This window comes from Trifolium pratense, linkage group LG2 (assembly GCF_020283565.1).
Source record: "Trifolium pratense cultivar HEN17-A07 linkage group LG2, ARS_RC_1.1, whole genome shotgun sequence".
In the NCBI taxonomy this organism is placed as follows: Eukaryota; Viridiplantae; Streptophyta; class Magnoliopsida; order Fabales; family Fabaceae; genus Trifolium; species Trifolium pratense.
In genome coordinates, this window is record NC_060060.1 from 1,714,039 (window position 1) to 1,733,526 (window position 19,488).

Sequence of the window (19,488 nt, forward strand, 5' to 3'; positions counted from 1 at the left end):
TTCTTCTGAACCAATTCTGGGTGGAACTTCTGCAGGTTCTGAACCACGTGACCTTGATATAGAAGGTCTGACAACAACCTGGGATAAACTATAGTAGTTTTCCTCTGAGTCTTACTTGCAAAAATTGCTTCACAAATCCGTTCAAAAAAGTAATCTCCAAGATTAACTTTCTTCCTTGTCAGAAGGAAATATAACAAATGACGATGCGTCCAGGAGATTGTATCAGTCCCTCCAACTCTTGGACTGATAGAAGCAAGGATTATCTTGAACATCACTCTGCACTCGTCAGTCAATCCTTTGACTTTCCCTTTCAGCTTAAAGTCAGTGCAGATGAGATGCAGAAGATCATCTCTATATCTGGTATCCTTTTCAAAAGCATCTAACTCTATCCCAGAGTTAGGTAGACCAAGGAGAGCATTGAAATGAATTGGTGAGAAAGCCATATTCATCCCACATATGTTAGACCTAATCTGAACACCTGTAAATTCCAGCAAGCCCATTTCCTTCCTAGTTTTACCCTTCAGACTAGGATTCCTCTCAATAGCAGCAATTTCTTCCTTCTTTGCTTCATGTTTATCAAACACTCTTGCTTTCATCCAAAATTTCTTAAGCAAGTCTGGGTAGATAGGACCGTTAAGCATGTCGAAGTACTTATCCCATCCTTGTGATGTAAAGTACTGCTTAACTTCAAAACCATTGGCAGACAAACTATCAAAGTCCACAATCTTCTCAGACAGAAAGCAGAGTTCAGATTCAGGAAACTCCATCTCGTTCCCAACAATCTGAAGATTCTTGAACATAAACGGTGGAATCTTTGTTGAAGAAGATGACGAAGGTCCGGCCATTGTTGAAGATTAGGGTAGGGTTTGGAAAACTAACGAGAGAGAAAGAAAGTGTGTTGGAGGTTTAGAGAGAATATGAAAGTGTAGGTTGTGAAAGTGAATAGTGTGCAAGTGTATTGTGTAAGTTTATTTAAATGAGTACAGTTAACATGAAAATAGCAAATTTGGGAAGTTACGCTAATTGACAGAAAGTTGAATACCAAAAATCATCATTAACCACCCACTACCTGACACACGTAGACCACGTGCAGAAATTTACTCGGTAACTGCTATTTTAATGGACAACTGTTCAGCAGTGAATACTAAACGTTTCCCACTTAAATAGTTCAGAGCCTCTGAGATATTTAAAATTCTCTATCAGAGTTAGGTACTTCAGAGCTTGTGTTTCAGATGATCTGAATCATAAGTTCTGATATACATAACCTCTTACACTTTAATTGCCAAAAAAATTTTTTTTTTTTTTATTCAGAGATTGAAAACATGTTCAGATGTTTCTTTATAAAATCAAATCTTTCAACAGATAAAGCTTTAGTAAATATATCAGCCCATTGATTTTCAGTATCAACAAACTTAATATCTATAATGCCTCTCTGAACATAATCTCTGATAAAATGGTGTTTGATTTCAATATGTTTGGCTCTTGAGTGTAGGATAGGATTTTTAGATAAATGAATGGCTGCAGTATTATCACAATATAAAGGAATATTGTTACTGCTTACCTGATAATCTTCTAACTGATATTTTAGCCAGAGTAGTTGTGTGCAACACTTAGCTGCTGAAATGTATTCTGCTTCTGCTGTAGACAAAGCTATAGTAGTTTGTCTTTTACTAGCCCAGGAGATAAGGTTTTCACCAACAAATTGACAATTGCCACTTGTGGATTTTCTTTCAATTTTATCTCCAGCATAGTCAGCATCACAGAATCCATTTAGCACATAATCATTGGATTTCTTATAGAGAAGTCCAAGATTAGTTGTTCCTTTCAGATACCTAAAGATTCTCTTTACAGCTGTAAGATGAGACTCTCTAGGATCTGACTGGAATCTTGCACATAAGCAAACACTGAATAAAATATCTGGTCTAGAGGCTGTCAGATAGAGTAAGGAACCAATCATACCTCTGTAGACCTTTTGGTCTACTTTTCCTTCATCTTCTGACTTGCTCATGTTGGTAGTTGAGTGCATAGGAGTGTTCATTATCTTGCAGTCATCTAGGTTGAATTTCTTCAGAAGTTCTTTGGTGTATTTTGATTGATGAACATAAGTTCCTTCCTTCTTCTGATTGATTTGAATTCCAAGAAAGAACTTCAATTCTCCCATCATGCTCATTTCAAATTCATCCTGCATTATCTTAGAAAAATTCTTGCACAAAGAAGCATTAGTTGAACCAAAGATAATATCATCAACATAAATTTGAATGATTAAAATATCTTCTTTGGTTGTTTTTCTAAAGAGTGTGCAGTCAACCTTCCCTTTCTCAAAACCCTTTTCAAGAAGGAAATTACTGAGTCTATCATACCAAGCTCTTGGAGCTTGTTTCAGACCATATAGTGATTTCTTCAATTTAAAAACATGTTCTGGATTTGAGATATCTTCAAAACCAGGGGGTTGCTTAACATACACTTCTTCAGAAATAAAACCATTTAAGAAAGCACTTTTAACATCCATTTGATACAAAGTTATTCCATGATTAACTGCATAAGATAGAAGTAACCTGATTGCTTCAAGCCTAGCAACTGGTGCAAAGGTTTCAGTATAGTCAATCCCCTCTTGTTGACTATAACCTTGTGCAACCAATCTAGCCTTGTTTCTTACCACTTCACCTTGTTCATTCAGCTTGTTTCTGAATACCCATTTTGTTCCAATAATGTTCTTGTGTGAAGGCTTAGGCACTAGAGTCCACACATCATTCCTTTGAAATTGATTCAGCTCTTCTTGCATTGCTACAATCCAAGCATCATCTTTCAGAGCTTCATCAATCTTTGAAGGTTCCATCATTGAGATAAGACCAACTAAAGATTCCTCATTTCTCAGTTGAGATCTTGTCTTCCTTGGACTGTCCTTGTTGCCTAATATCAGTTCCTCTGGATGTGATGATTTGTATTTGAAAGTATTTCTTGGGGGCTCATCATCTTCAGACTCATCAACATCAGGTTCAGCAGTTGCTTCAGTTCTTTGTTGTTCAGAGTCTGTAGGAACTATTATGTTCAGAGGTTCTTCAGAGAATGGATGTTCTGAGTAGTTTGGAATATCTGAATATTGATCCTCTGATACCTGAAATCTAGACAAACCTTCCACAAGCTCTGACACTTGGTCAGGCTTTTTGTCATCAAATTTGACATGCATAGTTTCTTCCACAGTATGTGTTTCAGAAATATACAGTCTGTATGCTTTTGAGCGTTCAGAGTATCCTATAAAAATACCCTTATAACCTCTAGCATCAAATTTCTTTAGATGGACTTTGTTATTTAAGATGTAACACGTACATCCAAACTGATGAAAATAAGAAATATCAGGTTTTCTTCCTTTGAACAATTCATAAGCAGTTTTGTTCAACTTAGATCTGATATAGATTCTATTTTGAACATAACATGCTGTGTTTACAGCTTCTGCCCATAAAAACTTTGCTACATTTGTTTCATGCATCATGGTTCTGGCCATTTCTTGCAGAGTTCTATTCTTCCTTTCTACAACCCCATTTTGTTGAGGAGTTCTAGGAGAAGAGAATTCATGCAAAATGCCATATTTTTCACAAAAGTTTTCAAAAGGTTCATTTTCAAATTCTCCACCATGATCACTTCTAACTTTTAAAATAGTGTAGCCTTTTTCATTTTGAATTTGTTTGCAGAAGATGCTAAACTCATCATAAGCTTCATCTTTTGTTCTTAGGAATTTTACCCAAGTCCATCTACTGTAATCATCAACAATTACTAATCCATACTTCTTTCCATTGATAGAGGCAGTGTGAACTGGCCCAAAAAGATCAATGTGAAGAAGTTCCAATGGTCTTGAGGTAGAAACAATGTTCTTAGGTTTAAAAGATGATTTTGTAATCTTTCCTTTTTGACATGAACCACAAAGTGTGTTTGAGTGATATTTGATTTTTGGTAAACCTCTGACAAGGTCAAGCTTGCTAAGCTTAGAGATTAACCTCCAGTTAGCATGGCCTAACCTCTTATGCCAGACCTTTGAATATAGTGGAGTTATCAGATTGTTTAGATATAGTACATGATTCCTTATTAAAGACAACTACATAACCATTGTCGCAAAATTGACTTATGCTCAATAAGTTATGTTTGAGTCCATCTACTAACCAAACATCATTAATAGATAGAGAAGAATTACCTACTGTACCTGTACCTATTATCTTTCCCTTTTGATTACCTCCAAAGCCAACAGATCCTCCTTCTTTCATAGTCAGCTTGGAAAATAGTTGTTTGTCACCAGTCATATGCCTTGAACATCCACTATCCAGATACCATGAGTGTTTCATGATACTTCTTTGAGTGGCAGGCTGTATGAGAAACAACTTTAATCATTGCGATAGAACTCTTCATCAAGGTTAATGATAAAGTCATCCTAGTATTCTTCCTCTTCATTTATCAAGTTCTGATTGTTAACTTGAGAACTTGTCAGCCATTGGTCTAGGACATAAGCCCTTCTTCCTTTGCATAAGACTTGTTTCCACACTCTAGGTAGGACATATCCTTTCCTAGTTGGTAAATCTGAATGATACATTATTTCAGCTTTTGGTACCCATCTTCTGGGTCCACGCTTGTTAGTCCATACATGCTTACTATGTTGTCTAGTGTTAGAGAAAAATCTTGGTTTGGAATAATAACCTTTTTGAAATCTTTTCTTTGTTTGAAATCTGTTATTGTTCCAAGATTTGGATTGTTTATGATTCCAGGGTTTGTATTTATCATCAATCCCATGTTCTGATTGATTCACTAGTACAAATATGACATATTACACATCATGTTTACATCTGACGAGCATATGTCAGATGTAAAAGGCAATATGGAGTAGCCTTTTCATCTGGCTTCAATATCCACAGATGTGAAAAATAAATAGAAAAGACTTTTTACATCTGACTTCAATGTACCAGAAGCATAACTAAACGCGGTGGCAATACTGTAATTATCTCGAAAATTGTCTAAAATAAATATATATCTGGGCAAATATATCCTCAGATGTAACAAGTCAGGTTGAGTAAATAAAAAAAAAAAAAAATTGGAACCAAATAATTGATTCAAGTGCAAAACACTCTCAGACGCGTACCTACACTCAAATATAACACTCTCTCTCTCGATGTCAAGAACAAAACCGAAGAACAAACCCAAACCCTCGATTCGTCTCGATTCCTCTCTCGATTCCTCTCTCGATTCGACAATCTCTCACTCTCACTGTCACTCGTCCTCTCTCACTCATTCTCTCGATCTCGATTTCGTCCTCTCTCTCACAGTGGTTCTCTCGATCTGGATCTCGAACCCTAAGCCCCAAATCGAAGCTCAGTGAAACAAATTGAAGCTTCTCTCAGATTGTTATCGTTCCTCTCCCTACAACTGAAAACACAAACAGGTACTGATTCTATTCTCAAATTTTTTAATTTCTTTTTGTTTGGTTAAAGACTGAATTCTAATTATTATCATTATATATCTTTGATGATGATTATTATCATAATAATATGTAATTTTTGGGGTTTTATGTCCTGCTGATGTGCGTTTTTTGTTTGGTTTTATGTGCGTTTTTTTGGGGTTTTTATCTTATTGTTCTGCTTTTGGTTTGTGGGCGTGTTGCCCTGGTAGTCTCTTTTTTATGTTTCTCTTTTTTATTGACATTAAAAACCTAAATGTTGTGTTTTGGGATCATTTATAATTTTCTAAAACCCTACTAATTACTACTTTTGTTTTGCAGGTAAAAATACACAAGTTACTTTTAGAATCAAGATTCAGGACGAAAAAGAAGGAGGAAGCAGATCTGTTTTTTGTTCCATCTTATGTTAAATGTGCACGTATGATGGGTGGACTTAACGACAAAGAAATTAATAACACTTTTGTTAAAGTAAAAAACTCTTTCGTTTCAATTTAAAGTGTATTGCTAATGTTCTAAATGAATCTTAGGAATTACTTAGCTGAAATTCTGTTTATGTGATGATTAGGTTATTAGCCAAATGCCTTATTTTCGGTTATCTGGAGGCAGGAACCACATATTTGTTTTCCCAAGGTAATAATGCTGGTGATGGTTTTATTTTTTGCATTGTGAAAAGCATGTGGCATTTGTGTTTAATAGGTTAATACGAGTATCGATGTTATGTTTCTTTATATGAATTTAGACATTGCTAAGGTTTCCTATTAGCTAATATACATGCTTTGTTAATTGCTTTGTTTTTAGTGGAGCTGGTGCTCACTTGTTCAAGTCTTGGGCAACATATATAAATCGCTCCATTATTCTTACACCTGAGGTGAACTTTTACTTTTCCTCATAGTTTTATAGGTTTTATCAAAGGTTTTAAGTTATGGTTGCTTGCTTTATGAAAATAATCGAAAATGTGGTTAGTTAGGCTGCAATTGTAGTTGTGAAGATGAGAAATCTAGGTGTTTTGGTCGCAATTTTGGTTGTGAACCACAACTTAAATTGTTGGTTTTGTATGTTTACCAGAAACACTGAAATGACAATTGTAAACCAAACTGTGTGTTACTGTTTGGTGTAATAATGTCTTTAGTAATTAGGAGATGGAATTATGTGAAGTTTGGAACAAGCTGAGGAAAGAAGTACCAAATGTAATGTATGTGATGTGAAACAGCAGGGAATAACAATGAGGCAAAACTTGAACATATCTCAACCTTCATTTTTACAGTGTTGGTTTTCATTTTGATTTTTCCTTTCTTTTTGTTGAACTGGCCAACTAGGGGTAAAAGTTAAAAGTTTCCGTGAACTGAGTAGTGATTACTCACCTTTGATTAAAAGAATTTAACATTCCTCTGTCCTGTAGTCATTCAGCTTTGATTAAATGAATTTAACAATCCTCTGTCCTGGCCATGAACGTGAAAGCCCTGGAGGATTTCATTCTAGAATATTGTATTGATATTTTGTTAGCAATGTTACATTTATAAAAAAATAAGCATTGGAGCAATGTTACGTTTTTTTGGTATGTTTCCTATACTTTTTTTAGTAAATACTAGTAAATTTGGTACTTAAATGTGTGAGAGACTTTCATTTCACTATAGGAACTGAATGTATTGAAATTACAAACAAATCCCCAAATTTTCTTTTCCTTTTTCAGGTGTGAGGGTCTGCAGCTTTTTTCTGTTTTTTTAGTTAGTTTTAGACTCTCTTTTTTTTTTTTTTACAAAAGAGATAGTTTTAGACTTTTAGTAGTCACAATTTGTTGAATTCTGTTTTTGGTGAGTTTATCATGAAATTCTGTTTGCATGTTCTTTGTTGAATTCATATGAGAATTCCATTCCAATATCAATTTCTACAGCTTCCTCATTGCTTATATTTTTCCTCTTTGATTGCTTCCTAGACAGTATATGGACTATGTATATCTTAAATGATGTTTCAGGCAACTACAAGATACTGTTTTTATTTTACAAAATGAATTTATATGGACTTTCATTGATGTTGTTTTCAGGATTTTTAAACCTTGTTGAAGGAGAAAAACAAATTCAAACCTGGATGTTTTCAAGAAGGAGAAAGACAAATTCAAACCTGGATCTAAGGTAGAAGAAAATTAAGGGTTGTTTAAGAACAAGTGGAGTGGCAGCAAAAGCTGCGTTTCTGTTACTAAACAGCTCGTCTAGTGAGAAGCATCATCGCCTAGCGACGACAGCAGCGTGCTCTGCCTCTGTATGTTGTTCTTTCCCCTATCCAACCATTCTTGATCGTAGGTAAGCAAACTCAAGCTCTTTTCCTTCTCTCTAGGATTATTCTATTCTTTTGGTGTTACAAATATCACTAATCTCATTCTTGGTAATTATATGTGGCTTGTTTGGAGAAAGAGGCTGTGATTGAAGTATTTGGAGCTGAGAATTGAATGAAAATGGAAGGACATGGCCATTTGGAGAAAGGTATGAAATTGGAGATTGGTGATTGTTAGAGGAGTTTCATGGAAACTCGTAAGTACGAGTTTTGCTACCTTAGTTTCCCATAATTAATAAATGCACGACAACAATAGGATTTTATGGAATTTAGAGTGAGTTAAATTAAAAACCCAAATTTAACTCTACTGTAATTATAGTATATGATATAATGTCTATAGCTAATGAAATGGGACTGTAGGTGGTTAAATTATCAATTTTTGCAGAAAAACGCAGATTATGATGTTGCCGATGATGAGGCTTAGGAGCTAGCTAGGTTATGAATTGCGAAATAGCTGGGTAACTTGTTTTCTTGACCTATACAATCCCGAGGTAGATTATGATGTTGCCGATGATGAGGCTTAGGAGCTAGCTAGGTTAATTTGTGTGATGTTACAATGGATTCACATTAATTATGATGTTTTGAATTGTAATGACTTGTATTTTGCTTGAAAGTTATAACATTTTGGATGAATGAGTTGGTATTTTGCTTGAATTGTAATGACTTGGTATTTTATTTGAATTGTAATGATTTGGTTGAATGTAATTGTATTTTGGTTGAATGTTGAATTGTAATGCTATTTTGGTTTTTTTTTTAATTACAAAATAGGATTTAAAATATAAAAAAAAAACGCAGGATTTTGAAAAAAAAAAAAAAAATAAAGTTACTATTTCACATCTGGTGACTTGGTCAGATGTAAAAGGTCCAATTTAATTAAAAAAAACAAAATTGGTTAGCTGAAACACGAGAACAGAGGTAAAAGGGGATACTTTTACATCTGGCGAATGTCAGATGTAAAAAGCATAAACTTACTACTTCTCGTACGTCTACCTCTGACTTGGGCCAGATGTAAAAGGGGGTTTTGGCCAGATGTAAAAAGTGTTTTCTGTACTAGTGATTATATCTACTGACTCTAGAATCATAAATAATCTGAGTCTTGTACTTCATCTGAGATTTGGAGTTTGAATTTTTTCTTTTAAAAACTTCTGATGTTTTAGATTGACTAGCTTCAGGTACTGAAGTTCCTTTGAATCCAGAATTTGAAGTCTCAGATGTTGAAGCTTTCAGAACTTCTGAACTGATGTTCTCAGGTTCTGAACAACTTCTATCTTCTGAACTTCTTTCTCCAAATCCTGAGGAACTGGTTTCCTCTGAGCTGTCAGCTTCTAAATTACTCAGATCATCTTTGTCATTTTCAACACTACCAAGATTCTTTCCCTCTTTACTTTGTGGAACAACATAATAAACCCAAGATTTTCCAACCTTTTTGGCAGAGGTCTTCAGCTTTGAATATGTTCTACCATATTCATAGCCAAGTCCCTCTCCTCTATGTCTCATGACATTATAAACAAGATTAGCAGCTTTGCTCTTACCAAGGTTGAGATGCACAAACTGTTGAAAAGCTATTTCCTGCTCATCAATAGGTTTGTGACAAACAGCACAACCCTTTTCAAAGTCATTTACTCTATTCAGAGTTTCTTGATATAGACCTTGAAAATGTTCTACTTGTTCAGTCAGAGTGTTAAGCTTTTCTTGTAAAACTTTTTGTTTACTTAACACTCTGAGATGTTTCTCAATGACCTTGTTAAGTGCAGTTATAAGTTGAGATTTAGAGCAATCAGAAAATACCTCATCAGTTACTTCTGAATCTGATTCTGATTCATCCTCTGAGTCTGCATCTGAGTCAGTTGAAGCCATCAGGGCTAGATTTGCCTCTTCTTCTTCCTCAACTTCTTCCTCAGATGATAGCTCTTCAAAAGTAGCCATCAGACTCTTTTTCAATTTGCTCTTGAATTGTTGCTTCTTTGAGCTGTATCTTTTGCTTTTGTCTTTAGCAGACATTTCTGGACAATCAGCAATAAAGTGTCCTGGCTTCTTACAGTTGAAGCAGTTCTTCTGATCATCCTTTTTGCTGACAAAATTTCTAGAGCTGTTACCTCTGAAATTTCTTTTGTTAAATCTGTTCCATTGCTGAAACTTGGTGAATAAAGCAAACTCATCCTCATTCATCTCATCCTCTTGACCATCAGCAGAAGATTCTTCTTCAATATCAAGAAGCTGAGTCTTAAGAGCCTTAGAAGTAGTCCTAGTTGACTGTAAAGCCACTGACTTGGACTTCTTCTTAGTTTCTGAGTCAGCATCCAGAACCATCTCATGGCTTCTGAGATTGCTTATCAGAGCTTCAAGACTCAGAGTCTTGAGATTTTGAGCTTCCTCTATTGCAGTGACCTTGGGTCTCCAAGCAATAGGAAGACTTCTCAGAATCTTCTGAACATGGTCATAGGTGGAATAACTTCTCTTAAGAGCTTTAAGACCAGATACAAGGATTTGAAACCTTGTAAACATAGTCTCAATGTTTTCATCTTGTTGCATAGTGAATAGTTCATATTGCCTTATCAAAAGACTAGCTTTAGCCTCTTGAACCTTTTCATTACCATCATAGGTAGCACACATAGAATCAAAGATAGATTTAGCAGTAGACTTGTTTTCTATTCTGACATAATCTTCATGTCTAATAGCACCAACAACAATGTCTTTTACTCTATGATGCTTAGTGTAGGTTTTTAAGTTAGCTGGTGTGAGTAACTTTCTATGCTCAATGGACAACCTTCCATGTTCATTCAAGTTTTCAAAAGTTACTCCCAGCTCAACCAAATCCCACAACTCATGATCAATAGCAGTAATATTGCTATACAGTCTTTCCTTCCACCACTCAAATAATGATGCATCACCATTGAATATATGGGCTTTTCTATTGCCACTATGTTCATGTGATTCATTACTTAAGTAGTCAAAACCAAAAGCATTTCTTGGACCACCACCAGCACCACTGGCCTCACCGGCTTCACCGGTTGTTCTAGTGCTACTATCGTCTCCTCCAGACATAGTGTTCTCACAAGATCTTTACTGTCTCACTGTTAAGTGAAAGTAACAGACCAGAGCTCTAGATACCAATTGAAGGTGTGAAAACACAAGAAGGGGGGGGGGTTGAATTGTGTTTTAGCTAAGTTAAAACTTTTTCAAGTTCTTAACTCAACTAAGTTAGCAGCGGATAAATAACACAAATAATAACAAGATAGAGAGAGAGAGAGAGAGAGATCACACAAGCAATTTATACTGGTTCCTCTCACAAAACGAGAGTAGTCCAGTCCCCTTGCACTTCCAAGGGAGTTCACTATAATCACACAAGATTACACCTGCTCAAGCACACAAGCAAGAGACTTCTCAACAATGCTCAAGCACACAAGCTTAAGACTTCACACTTAAGCACACAAGCTTAAGTTTCTCAAGTAACAGAAAAGTATATAACAATATACAAATGCTCTTAACAGAACCTAATGAGAGCCAATACAAAGAGTACAGAGTATTAGACTAAAGTGCAAAAACACTTAACAGAGGTTCAGAGCTTGTATATCGCAGAGTTCAGAGTTTGTTCAGCGCACGTTCAATCCTTAATAATTTTGTAATAGTTGTAGCTGATTCTTCTAGTATATATATACCACTAGAAAAGAGTCGTTGTAAAAAGAACCGTTGGAGTTGATAATCTTTTGTCTTCAAGCAGTCTGTCTTGATGCAGTTTGTTTGTATCTAAACTGAGTAAGAGTTTCAGATACTTTGACTACTGCAGAGTGGACTTTCCTTATTCAGCTAACAATTCTGAAGACCCACGTTCTCAAGTGAGGACAGACAAACCGAGAGTAGCTGAACTGATCAGGCTTGAAAGGTCCTTTTCTTCATTGGTAGAAGAGTTGACTTGCAAGGAGAATCTTCACAGATTTCAAGAAGCTCTTCAGAGTTTGATGAAGCTTGTAGTCAGTCAAGAAGTTCTGAAGTCTTCATCCTCTGAATGTTGTAACTTCTGAAGTCTAACATCTTCTGAGCGCGTGAACTTCTGAACACACATCTTCTGAAGGTTTATTCAGAGCATTATATCTGCACACTTAAAATAAATTTTTAGTCCTTCCAATTGTTTATTAATACTTTGTTATCATCAAAACCTTAAGAGGTTTAGGGGCTAACTTTTAAATCAATTTTGTTCCAACATACTAGTCACCAAGTCCGTGTGTTCGCATCACCGCACCCTATAAAAATAACATACAATGAAAATTAGAATCTTAAAACATTGAGAATTGTAGTCAAAAAACAATCTATTCAAAAATTTAGAACTATACTAACTTCAGTTACGCTAAACTCAACGCAGTAGGTCTGATATCTAATCTGCAATTCATTAACCAACTTCTCCCGACCAGATAAATGATTGACATTGAAAGGATCTGTTTAAATATATATATTAAAAAAAGAAAGTTAACATAAAATTTTAAAACAATATCGATTTCAGGAATAAAGATGATAAATCACAAAACAGAATGAAAATTTATACGCACCTCTGAATAAATTAAGTGCAAGTGCGGTGAATTTGTTAACATGAACCATTGAAATGTGAAATGTGGTTATTTTTTTAGTTGTCAATATTGTGAAAGGTTTTAGTATGAGCGGTATTCTTTGAAAATATATATTATATTGAAATGTGATGTTGCGAAAGAAAATTGACTCACTTAATTGTACTATGAAATGCTGCGCAAAGAAAATTGTTGGTGCTTAATTGTCATATGAAAACTTTTCTATTTAATTGATGATAATTGATTCCACAATATTGATGTAAATTAATTCCGCAAGATTTAAGTTGCGATGTGGTTAACACCTTTATGACATAATTTTAATCACAATTGATTAACATTTTATAGTGGTTGAAAGATTTTATTCATAGCAAGTGATCCGGGTTTGATTCCCATTATAGCCAAATTCTATTTTTTTTAATAATAAAGGTATTGCAAAAAGTTCCCTACAAAATTGCAAATATGGTTAATCTAGTTACATATTATATATATATATATATATATATATATATATCAAAAATTAGGATTATGATTAAGATAAGTTTAAACACAAAAACCATTAGCCTGTTCAACAAGTACACATAATTTTCTTTAATTCATTCTTCTAGTTTCTTCACCTGCGCCCACAGTCCCATCACCAAACCCACAAACCAGTCTTTGGTTTTCTTCAAAACCATTTTTCACTCCCAAAAACAAGGAGTTTTATTTTTTATGTTTTTTTATACATACTTTATTTTTTATGTTGTTCCATTTCCATTTGCTATTTATTATCCTTTTGGGGAAAAAAATTAATTTAATTTATATACATAACCATGTAATTATTTTACACTTTTTTTTTTACATATAACCAATTAAATCACACAATTTTGGTATATGAAAATATTTAAAAACTAGCAAAAGTTTCAGACTGTAATATAATTTAATCAACTACAGTATATATGTAAAAAAAAAAGTTATATTATCTGTGTTTAAATTGGAGTATAATTTTATTGTCAAAAAAAAAATATTGGAGTATAATTTATATTTTTATTTATCAAAAAAATTTCAAAAAAACACTGCTGGCTAGTGGACCCTCACTGCTCAATATGTGGCGATTCGACCGAACTATGACATTTCCGCGTGAGTACCACGCTCCTTTTTCTCCCATCGATTTTTGTACCCATTTGCAATTTGCATGTGTAGACATGGAGTATCTCACACGGTACCTTTTACCGTTTTTAACCTTCAACTTTCCATTTGTACTTTGAAAGTTTCGTAATTTAAGCATCTGTAGAGGGTAATTTCGGGTATTGAAAAAAGCTACAGTATGGTGACAGAATTTTCCATAGTTAATTTTTTTTCAATTATGATATACTCCCTTCGTCCAAAAATATAAGCAAATATTAATAAATAAAAATGAATATATTTAGTCCATAATTTAAACTAGGGTCATGCTAACCGGTGCCCCCGGGGCACTGGTTAAGGAAACCAAAAATAGAAAGTTTTGAAAATAAAAGAACACTTTTTAAACATTTGAGGAGTTGACTGCACAAACTCCAATGCCAAATTACTATTTTTGCATCCTTAACCAGTGCCCCGGGGGCACTGTTTAGCATTTTCCTTTAAACTAAATAAATTAAGCTTGTTTGACTTATTTTTTCCTTATATTTTGGGACGAAAAGAATATTAAAAATTTTGTTGGCTGCTCATAATATACTGTATTTCGATGGCTCATGAGCATGATTATGATGCATGAATGTGGCATGATGGGTTGTTCCACGCCAATGGCGAGTATAAGCACGCGCGTAAACGGGAGTAGGTTACTTTGTCCCCACACAAATGGAGAAAACCTCAAAAAGCTTCGCTTGAAACTAGGAAGTGGTTCCAACTTCCAACCTTCTTGAAGGTCCAAAACAAAGAGTTTATTTTGGTGTCGGAAAGAAAGTGTTTATTTTTCTGTCTCAAAATATAATAGTTAATTTGATTAATGCACGTCAACGTATAATTTTGATCTCTATTTTAGAATTGAGTATTAGGTTAACTCATCCTTATAAAATCGGTTTGTAAGGTGAGCATTGTCTTCACTTTATAAACACTTAGTCAGGTCATCTCTCAACCGATGTGGGACTTCTTAACACACCCCCTCACGCCCAGCACTTTTAGGCTTGGTGCGTGGATATAAACGGTGAGTGACCCGATAGCGAAAACCTGATAACAGGTGGCCTAACGAATTGTGGAGAGGCTCTGATACAATCTTAGAATTGAGTATTAGACATAACTCATCCTTACAAAACCTGCGTGTAAGGTGAGGATTGCCCTCACTTTATAAACACTTAGTCAGACCATCTTTCAACCGATGTGAGACTTCTTAACACTCTACTATTTTTAATTCTTTATTAGTAAAAATTATAAAAATTTAATATTTTGAAAATACTCATCAAAACAAATCAAACAAGATCTTATATGCTAATATTTATATCTATATATATTATTAAAAAAATATGGTCAAAGCAAAAAACTGAATAGTATCGTTTAGTCAAAGTAACTCTTATAAAATGTGACGGATGGAGTATATTTTAATTTTTTTTTTAACAGAAAAAATGAATTTTATTAATAATAACAAGTCTTGTTCAGTATAAGTAGTGTAAAACATAACGTCATGCGTTTACAACACCACATATGAAAGTTTAAACTGAGATTTACATTATAGGTTTTCATCCACCAGAGCGAGTGAACTTTGACTTTATGTAACATCTGATGGACTGACGATTCATTTTCCTGAAAGAATCTACTATTCCGTTCATGCCACACCAACCAAATGCTACACAACCACAGTAGCTGCAAAAAAGAATGGCGAGCACAAGGACCTCCTGAAGAGTAAGTAAACTAGACAAAATGATCACGAATGAGAAGAGGATCAGCCGATGAAATACCAACCCAAGATCGAATCAAGCTCCACAAGGGAGCAAAACTCGGACAAGAGAGGAACAAATGTTGTGCAGTTTCCACTCACACACAGCCTACGCAAAAATGAGTATCATGAGTGATAGCATGTCGCCGGACCAAGTTGTCGTTAGTTAGTAACCTGTTCCGAAGTAACCGCAAAGCCACCACGGACACCTTTAAAGGGTACTTGTTTGTGCCAGATTAAATATGTTGTGGCATCCACATCCCGAACTTCCCTAAAAGTGAGCAAGTCGTACGCACCCCGCACAGAATCGCCACCACCTGGGTCGGGCTGCCACAACCACTAATTTGCGACATTAGGCTGCAAGACAATGTCAGCAAGTAAAATCCTACCCTCCTCTAACATCGCTTCTTCCCACGCCCACAATTGGTGACACCAAGACCACGCCGCCCCTCCATCACCCCAACATATTAATTACATAAATTTTAAGATATTGTAATTATAATAGAGTTATAAGTTCCGTCTAGCATGAAAAACTTGGATTAATAAAGTGTTTTATGATGCACAAGTTATCTAATGAATACAAATGATCTACTGCTAGATTGAAAGTTTATATCATATAAATTGTACATATATATCTTTTTAATAGTAGTTGAAAATCATGTTATTGAGATTCATCAAGATTAACGAGTATTAAAAGAAATTCATAAACCATTAATCTTTATGAATAATTCATACAATATACTGTAGACTTTCAATCCAACGATAAATATTCGTATTTGTTATAATAACGTTTGTAACTTGTATACGACGGAAGACTCACAGTAATCTTTTACCATAAACTTGACCTTAATTATAGATTTTCTTAATTAATGTCTCGAAAGCAGTTTTCATTTGGTAATCAATGTCTAAAAAAAAAAATCAAAAAGAACAAAAATCATAAAACCTTGTGTTTTATAGTACCAAAAAAAAGAAACGTAGTACAAGTATTAAAAAACAGCTGCGTCTCCTTAAACATGTGAAAAAACCCAACAGCGCCGGAAACTTCCAACACAACAACAACTATATAATCACCTCTTCACTTCCACAATCACAATCCTTTCCTAATTTCTTCTTCCTATTTTACATAAAGTTTTTATTTTTTCATCAAGTTGAGTCAAAAAACAAAAAGGTTGATTCAAAAAATGCGAATGAGTTGTAATGGTTGTAGAGTTTTAAGAAAAGGGTGTAGTGAAGATTGTAGCATAAGACCATGTTTGGATTGGATTAAGTGTCCTCAATCACAAGCTAATGCAACTCTTTTTCTTGCTAAGTTTTATGGTCGTGCTGGTCTCATTAATCTCATCAATTCTGCTTCTGAAAATCATCGTCCAGGTAAATAATTATTTTGTTTTTTTTTTTCCTTTAGTTTTTCTCCATTTATCAATTTTCTAAATAGATTTTGTTGAAATACTTTATTTTCTAATTTTTTTTTTGTCCCAAGAAAATTATGAATAAACACATATTCTCTGTTTTAATAGTTTATAGTTCTGTAAATGATGTTTATGTTAATCTTTTAGAAATAAAGAGTTTGGTAAAGATTCATGAGGTGATCTCTTTTGTACAAAAAAAAATAAAAATCACGATGTGGTTATTTTTTTTGACAAATCATGATGTGGGTATTTATTATTGTTATTGTTGAAAATTCTTTATTTTTTTTTTGTCAAATAAAAAAATGATTTCCTTAAAATTTGGCCTAAAATTGTATTGAAAATTGAGATTGAACAAATTGAAACAAATTTTTGGTTTTTTTTTTAACAAAAAAAATTAAAATTTGGATCTTGAAATATGTTAAATTTATAACGATTTTGGGGTCTCTTGAAAATTTAGATTATGATTTTTTTTATTTTTTTTCAGCAATTTTTAGATCATTGCTACATGAGGCTTGTGGGAGGATTGTGAACCCGGTTTATGGTTCAGTGGGTCTTCTATGGTCTGGTAGCTGGCAGCTCTGTCAAGCCGCTGTTGAAGCTGTGTTAAAAGGCGAGCCGATTACTCCGATTGCTTCAGAGGCTACACATGGCCCACCTTTCAAGGCCTATGACATACGCCACGTGGCGAAAGATGATAACTTGGATGAGACTCATCGAGTTAAGACTCGGTCGCAGCTCAGACGAGCCGTGAAGCCAAAGCCAAGTAAGAAAACCGGTTCAGTTGAAGATGTGGACCGGTCTGAATCATCGCTTAGTCAACCGGGCAAGGATAGTGAGAGTGGGGTTTCGGTGGAAACTTCGATTCTTTTTCATGATGAACCGGAGTCGGAAGCTAAGATATATGGTCAAGCTGAGGATGGTATGAGTAATGAGGTTGGTTTGGAGCTTAGGCTTGGGTTCGAACCTGTTCACTCGCGCGAGCCATGTGAGGAGCACGTGGTTCCCATAAAGAAAAGAAAATTTAATTTGAAGGATTGTAATGCTTCTTGCAAAGTGGAGCTTGGGCTTGAGTTTGCGACTTAAATGGCTTGAACTGATTTTGGCTGAATCGGCTTATATATGGGCTTATATATGAGACTTGTATAAGAGATGAGAACTACATTAGAAGATTATATGTAGAAGAATCTTTGTTATTTTGTCTTTACTTTTATTTTCATGAAATTCTCCCTTTTTTGGGGTTAACTTTGTGAATGTGGAGATGTACAAATTTGGGAATGCTTAGAGAAAAAAGAAATTTTTTAAAGAAAGTATTTATTGTATTGAGTTTAATATATTCCTTTGCTGAGTCACTATATGATGGAAGAATTGGGAGATAACATAGGTAGGTGAAGATAATGTGAATAATGTGTTTGGTTGATCTAGTATTTTGATTTTGAAGTGTACAAAATACATGTATATTCACTTCAACACTAACATTTGGACACAATTTTGACACCATATACATCCAATAAAATAGTCTTGGTATCAAACTATCAATCTGTTTGAATTTTGTTGATTAAAAAAAATGTGTGTGAATTTTGATGAGAGTTATAGAATTAATATAACATGGAAAATGTATAGAATGTGCTTGAACTATGACATCGAGGTCAAATTTTGATGTCTACATAAAATTTATGAACTTTGTTATAGAGTCCAAATTTATGAGCTTTTGTTAAGGAAGCGTGGTGGGCCCATAACCCGTGTGTCCCTGGATCGGAACCATGCCCTAATACCATAAAGAGGTTTAAATTGAAAGAGATTTTCATTGAATTGTATCGGTTATAAAGAGCTGTAAAAAGGGTCTTAAGGGGCCGGCCCTTTAAGGGGCGGACCCACTTATTCCTGATTATTAATTTTATTTAAATTTTAAACACAGTTTTTTTAGGGTGCCGATCGTGGACAGTGCTGATTGAAGAAAAAGAGAATAAGTTCACGACACTAGAAAAATTGTTTAAAATTTAAATAAAATTAATAATCAGGAATAAGTGGGTTCGCCCCTTAAAGGGCCGACCCCTTAAGGCCCTTTTTACAGCTCTAGATAAATTGTACATTTATACGCATGAATTAAGCTAAATGATAGGAACTGAATTAAGCTAAACTATAGGAACAAAGTATGCTATGATCTTGTATATCAGTATAAACAAAGTGAATTCAAATTAGTGGATAAGCATGAACAATTGGCATGGACTATGAAGGACTTGTAACAAGAAAAAGATCACTTTCTGAAACCCAGGAGGCAACTTGTTTAGCCAAGTAATGCTCCTTAATTGGGCTTGATTTTTCTCAATCACATGATGTTGAAAATTTCTCATCCCACCTACCCACTTTCTCACCACACCCCTGGAAATTCCATTTTTGCCCTTGATCAAAAAATTTGGAACGCGTTTTCCGAATTTTTTTGCCTTCAAAAACAACTTCGGAATGTGTTTTCCGAATTATTTCCAAATTTGAACTAAAAAAATTCGGAAAATGCGTTCCGAATTTTTTGACCAAGGGCAAAAATGGAATTTTCAGGGGGTGGGTGAGAAAGTGGGTAGTGGGATGAGAAATTTTCCATGATGTTTATTCATGAGATGGAATATTCAAATTAAAAGAATTTTTAGTTATACTCTCATATCTAATAATCATCCCCACATTTTCAAATTTACTAAAGCAATAAGCTAATTGGGCCTAATTATAATCATTTAACTAAGTGGGCTTATTAATAGTGCTTTTGATTCACTCTGATTTATGCTAGTATGATCCAACTTTGTTTAGTTATCTCTTTCATGTATGCTATAAGTTAGGGATTGCCTTAAGGGTGTATCATGATACCTTAAATAACTTGTG

The 19,488-nt window shown here is 34.4% G+C and overlaps 1 protein-coding gene and 1 long non-coding RNA gene across 5 annotated transcripts; both read left to right on the forward strand.

Moving 5' to 3' along the window:
- The first annotated feature begins 4,804 nt into the window (after nucleotides 1–4,804).
- LOC123910924 lies at nucleotides 4,805–8,398 on the forward strand. Of its 4 annotated transcripts, none has more exons than XR_006810341.1 (6): nucleotides 4,805–5,422; nucleotides 5,759–5,905; nucleotides 6,003–6,067; nucleotides 6,236–6,305; nucleotides 7,479–8,039; nucleotides 8,151–8,398. It is a non-coding gene; the product is annotated as an uncharacterized LOC123910924 (long non-coding RNA). The 4 variants fall into 4 exon arrangements; XR_006810342.1 differs by having other exon boundaries at nucleotides 7,479–7,962; XR_006810339.1 differs by having other exon boundaries at nucleotides 4,808–5,422; nucleotides 7,479–7,914.
- A 7,681-nt stretch (nucleotides 8,399–16,079) lies between these two features.
- Nucleotides 16,080–17,927, forward strand: LOC123910925 (LOB domain-containing protein 40-like). Its single transcript, XM_045962215.1, has 2 exons — nucleotides 16,080–16,582; nucleotides 17,105–17,927. The coding sequence occupies exons 1-2, from the start codon at nucleotides 16,393–16,395 to the stop codon at nucleotides 17,701–17,703; spliced, it is 789 nt and encodes a 262-aa protein (XP_045818171.1). The 5' UTR covers nucleotides 16,080–16,392; the 3' UTR covers nucleotides 17,704–17,927.
- The last annotated feature ends 1,561 nt before the right edge of the window (nucleotides 17,928–19,488 follow it).

Coding starts and splice junctions, on each gene's coding strand:
- LOC123910925 (XM_045962215.1), top strand. CDS start 16,393: ATGCGAATGAGTTGTAATGGTTGTAGAGTTTTAAGAAAAGGGTGTAGT. Junction 16,583..17,104: donor TTCTGAAAATCATCGTCCAG/GTAAATAATTAT, acceptor ATTTTTTTTCAG/CAATTTTTAGATCATTGCTA.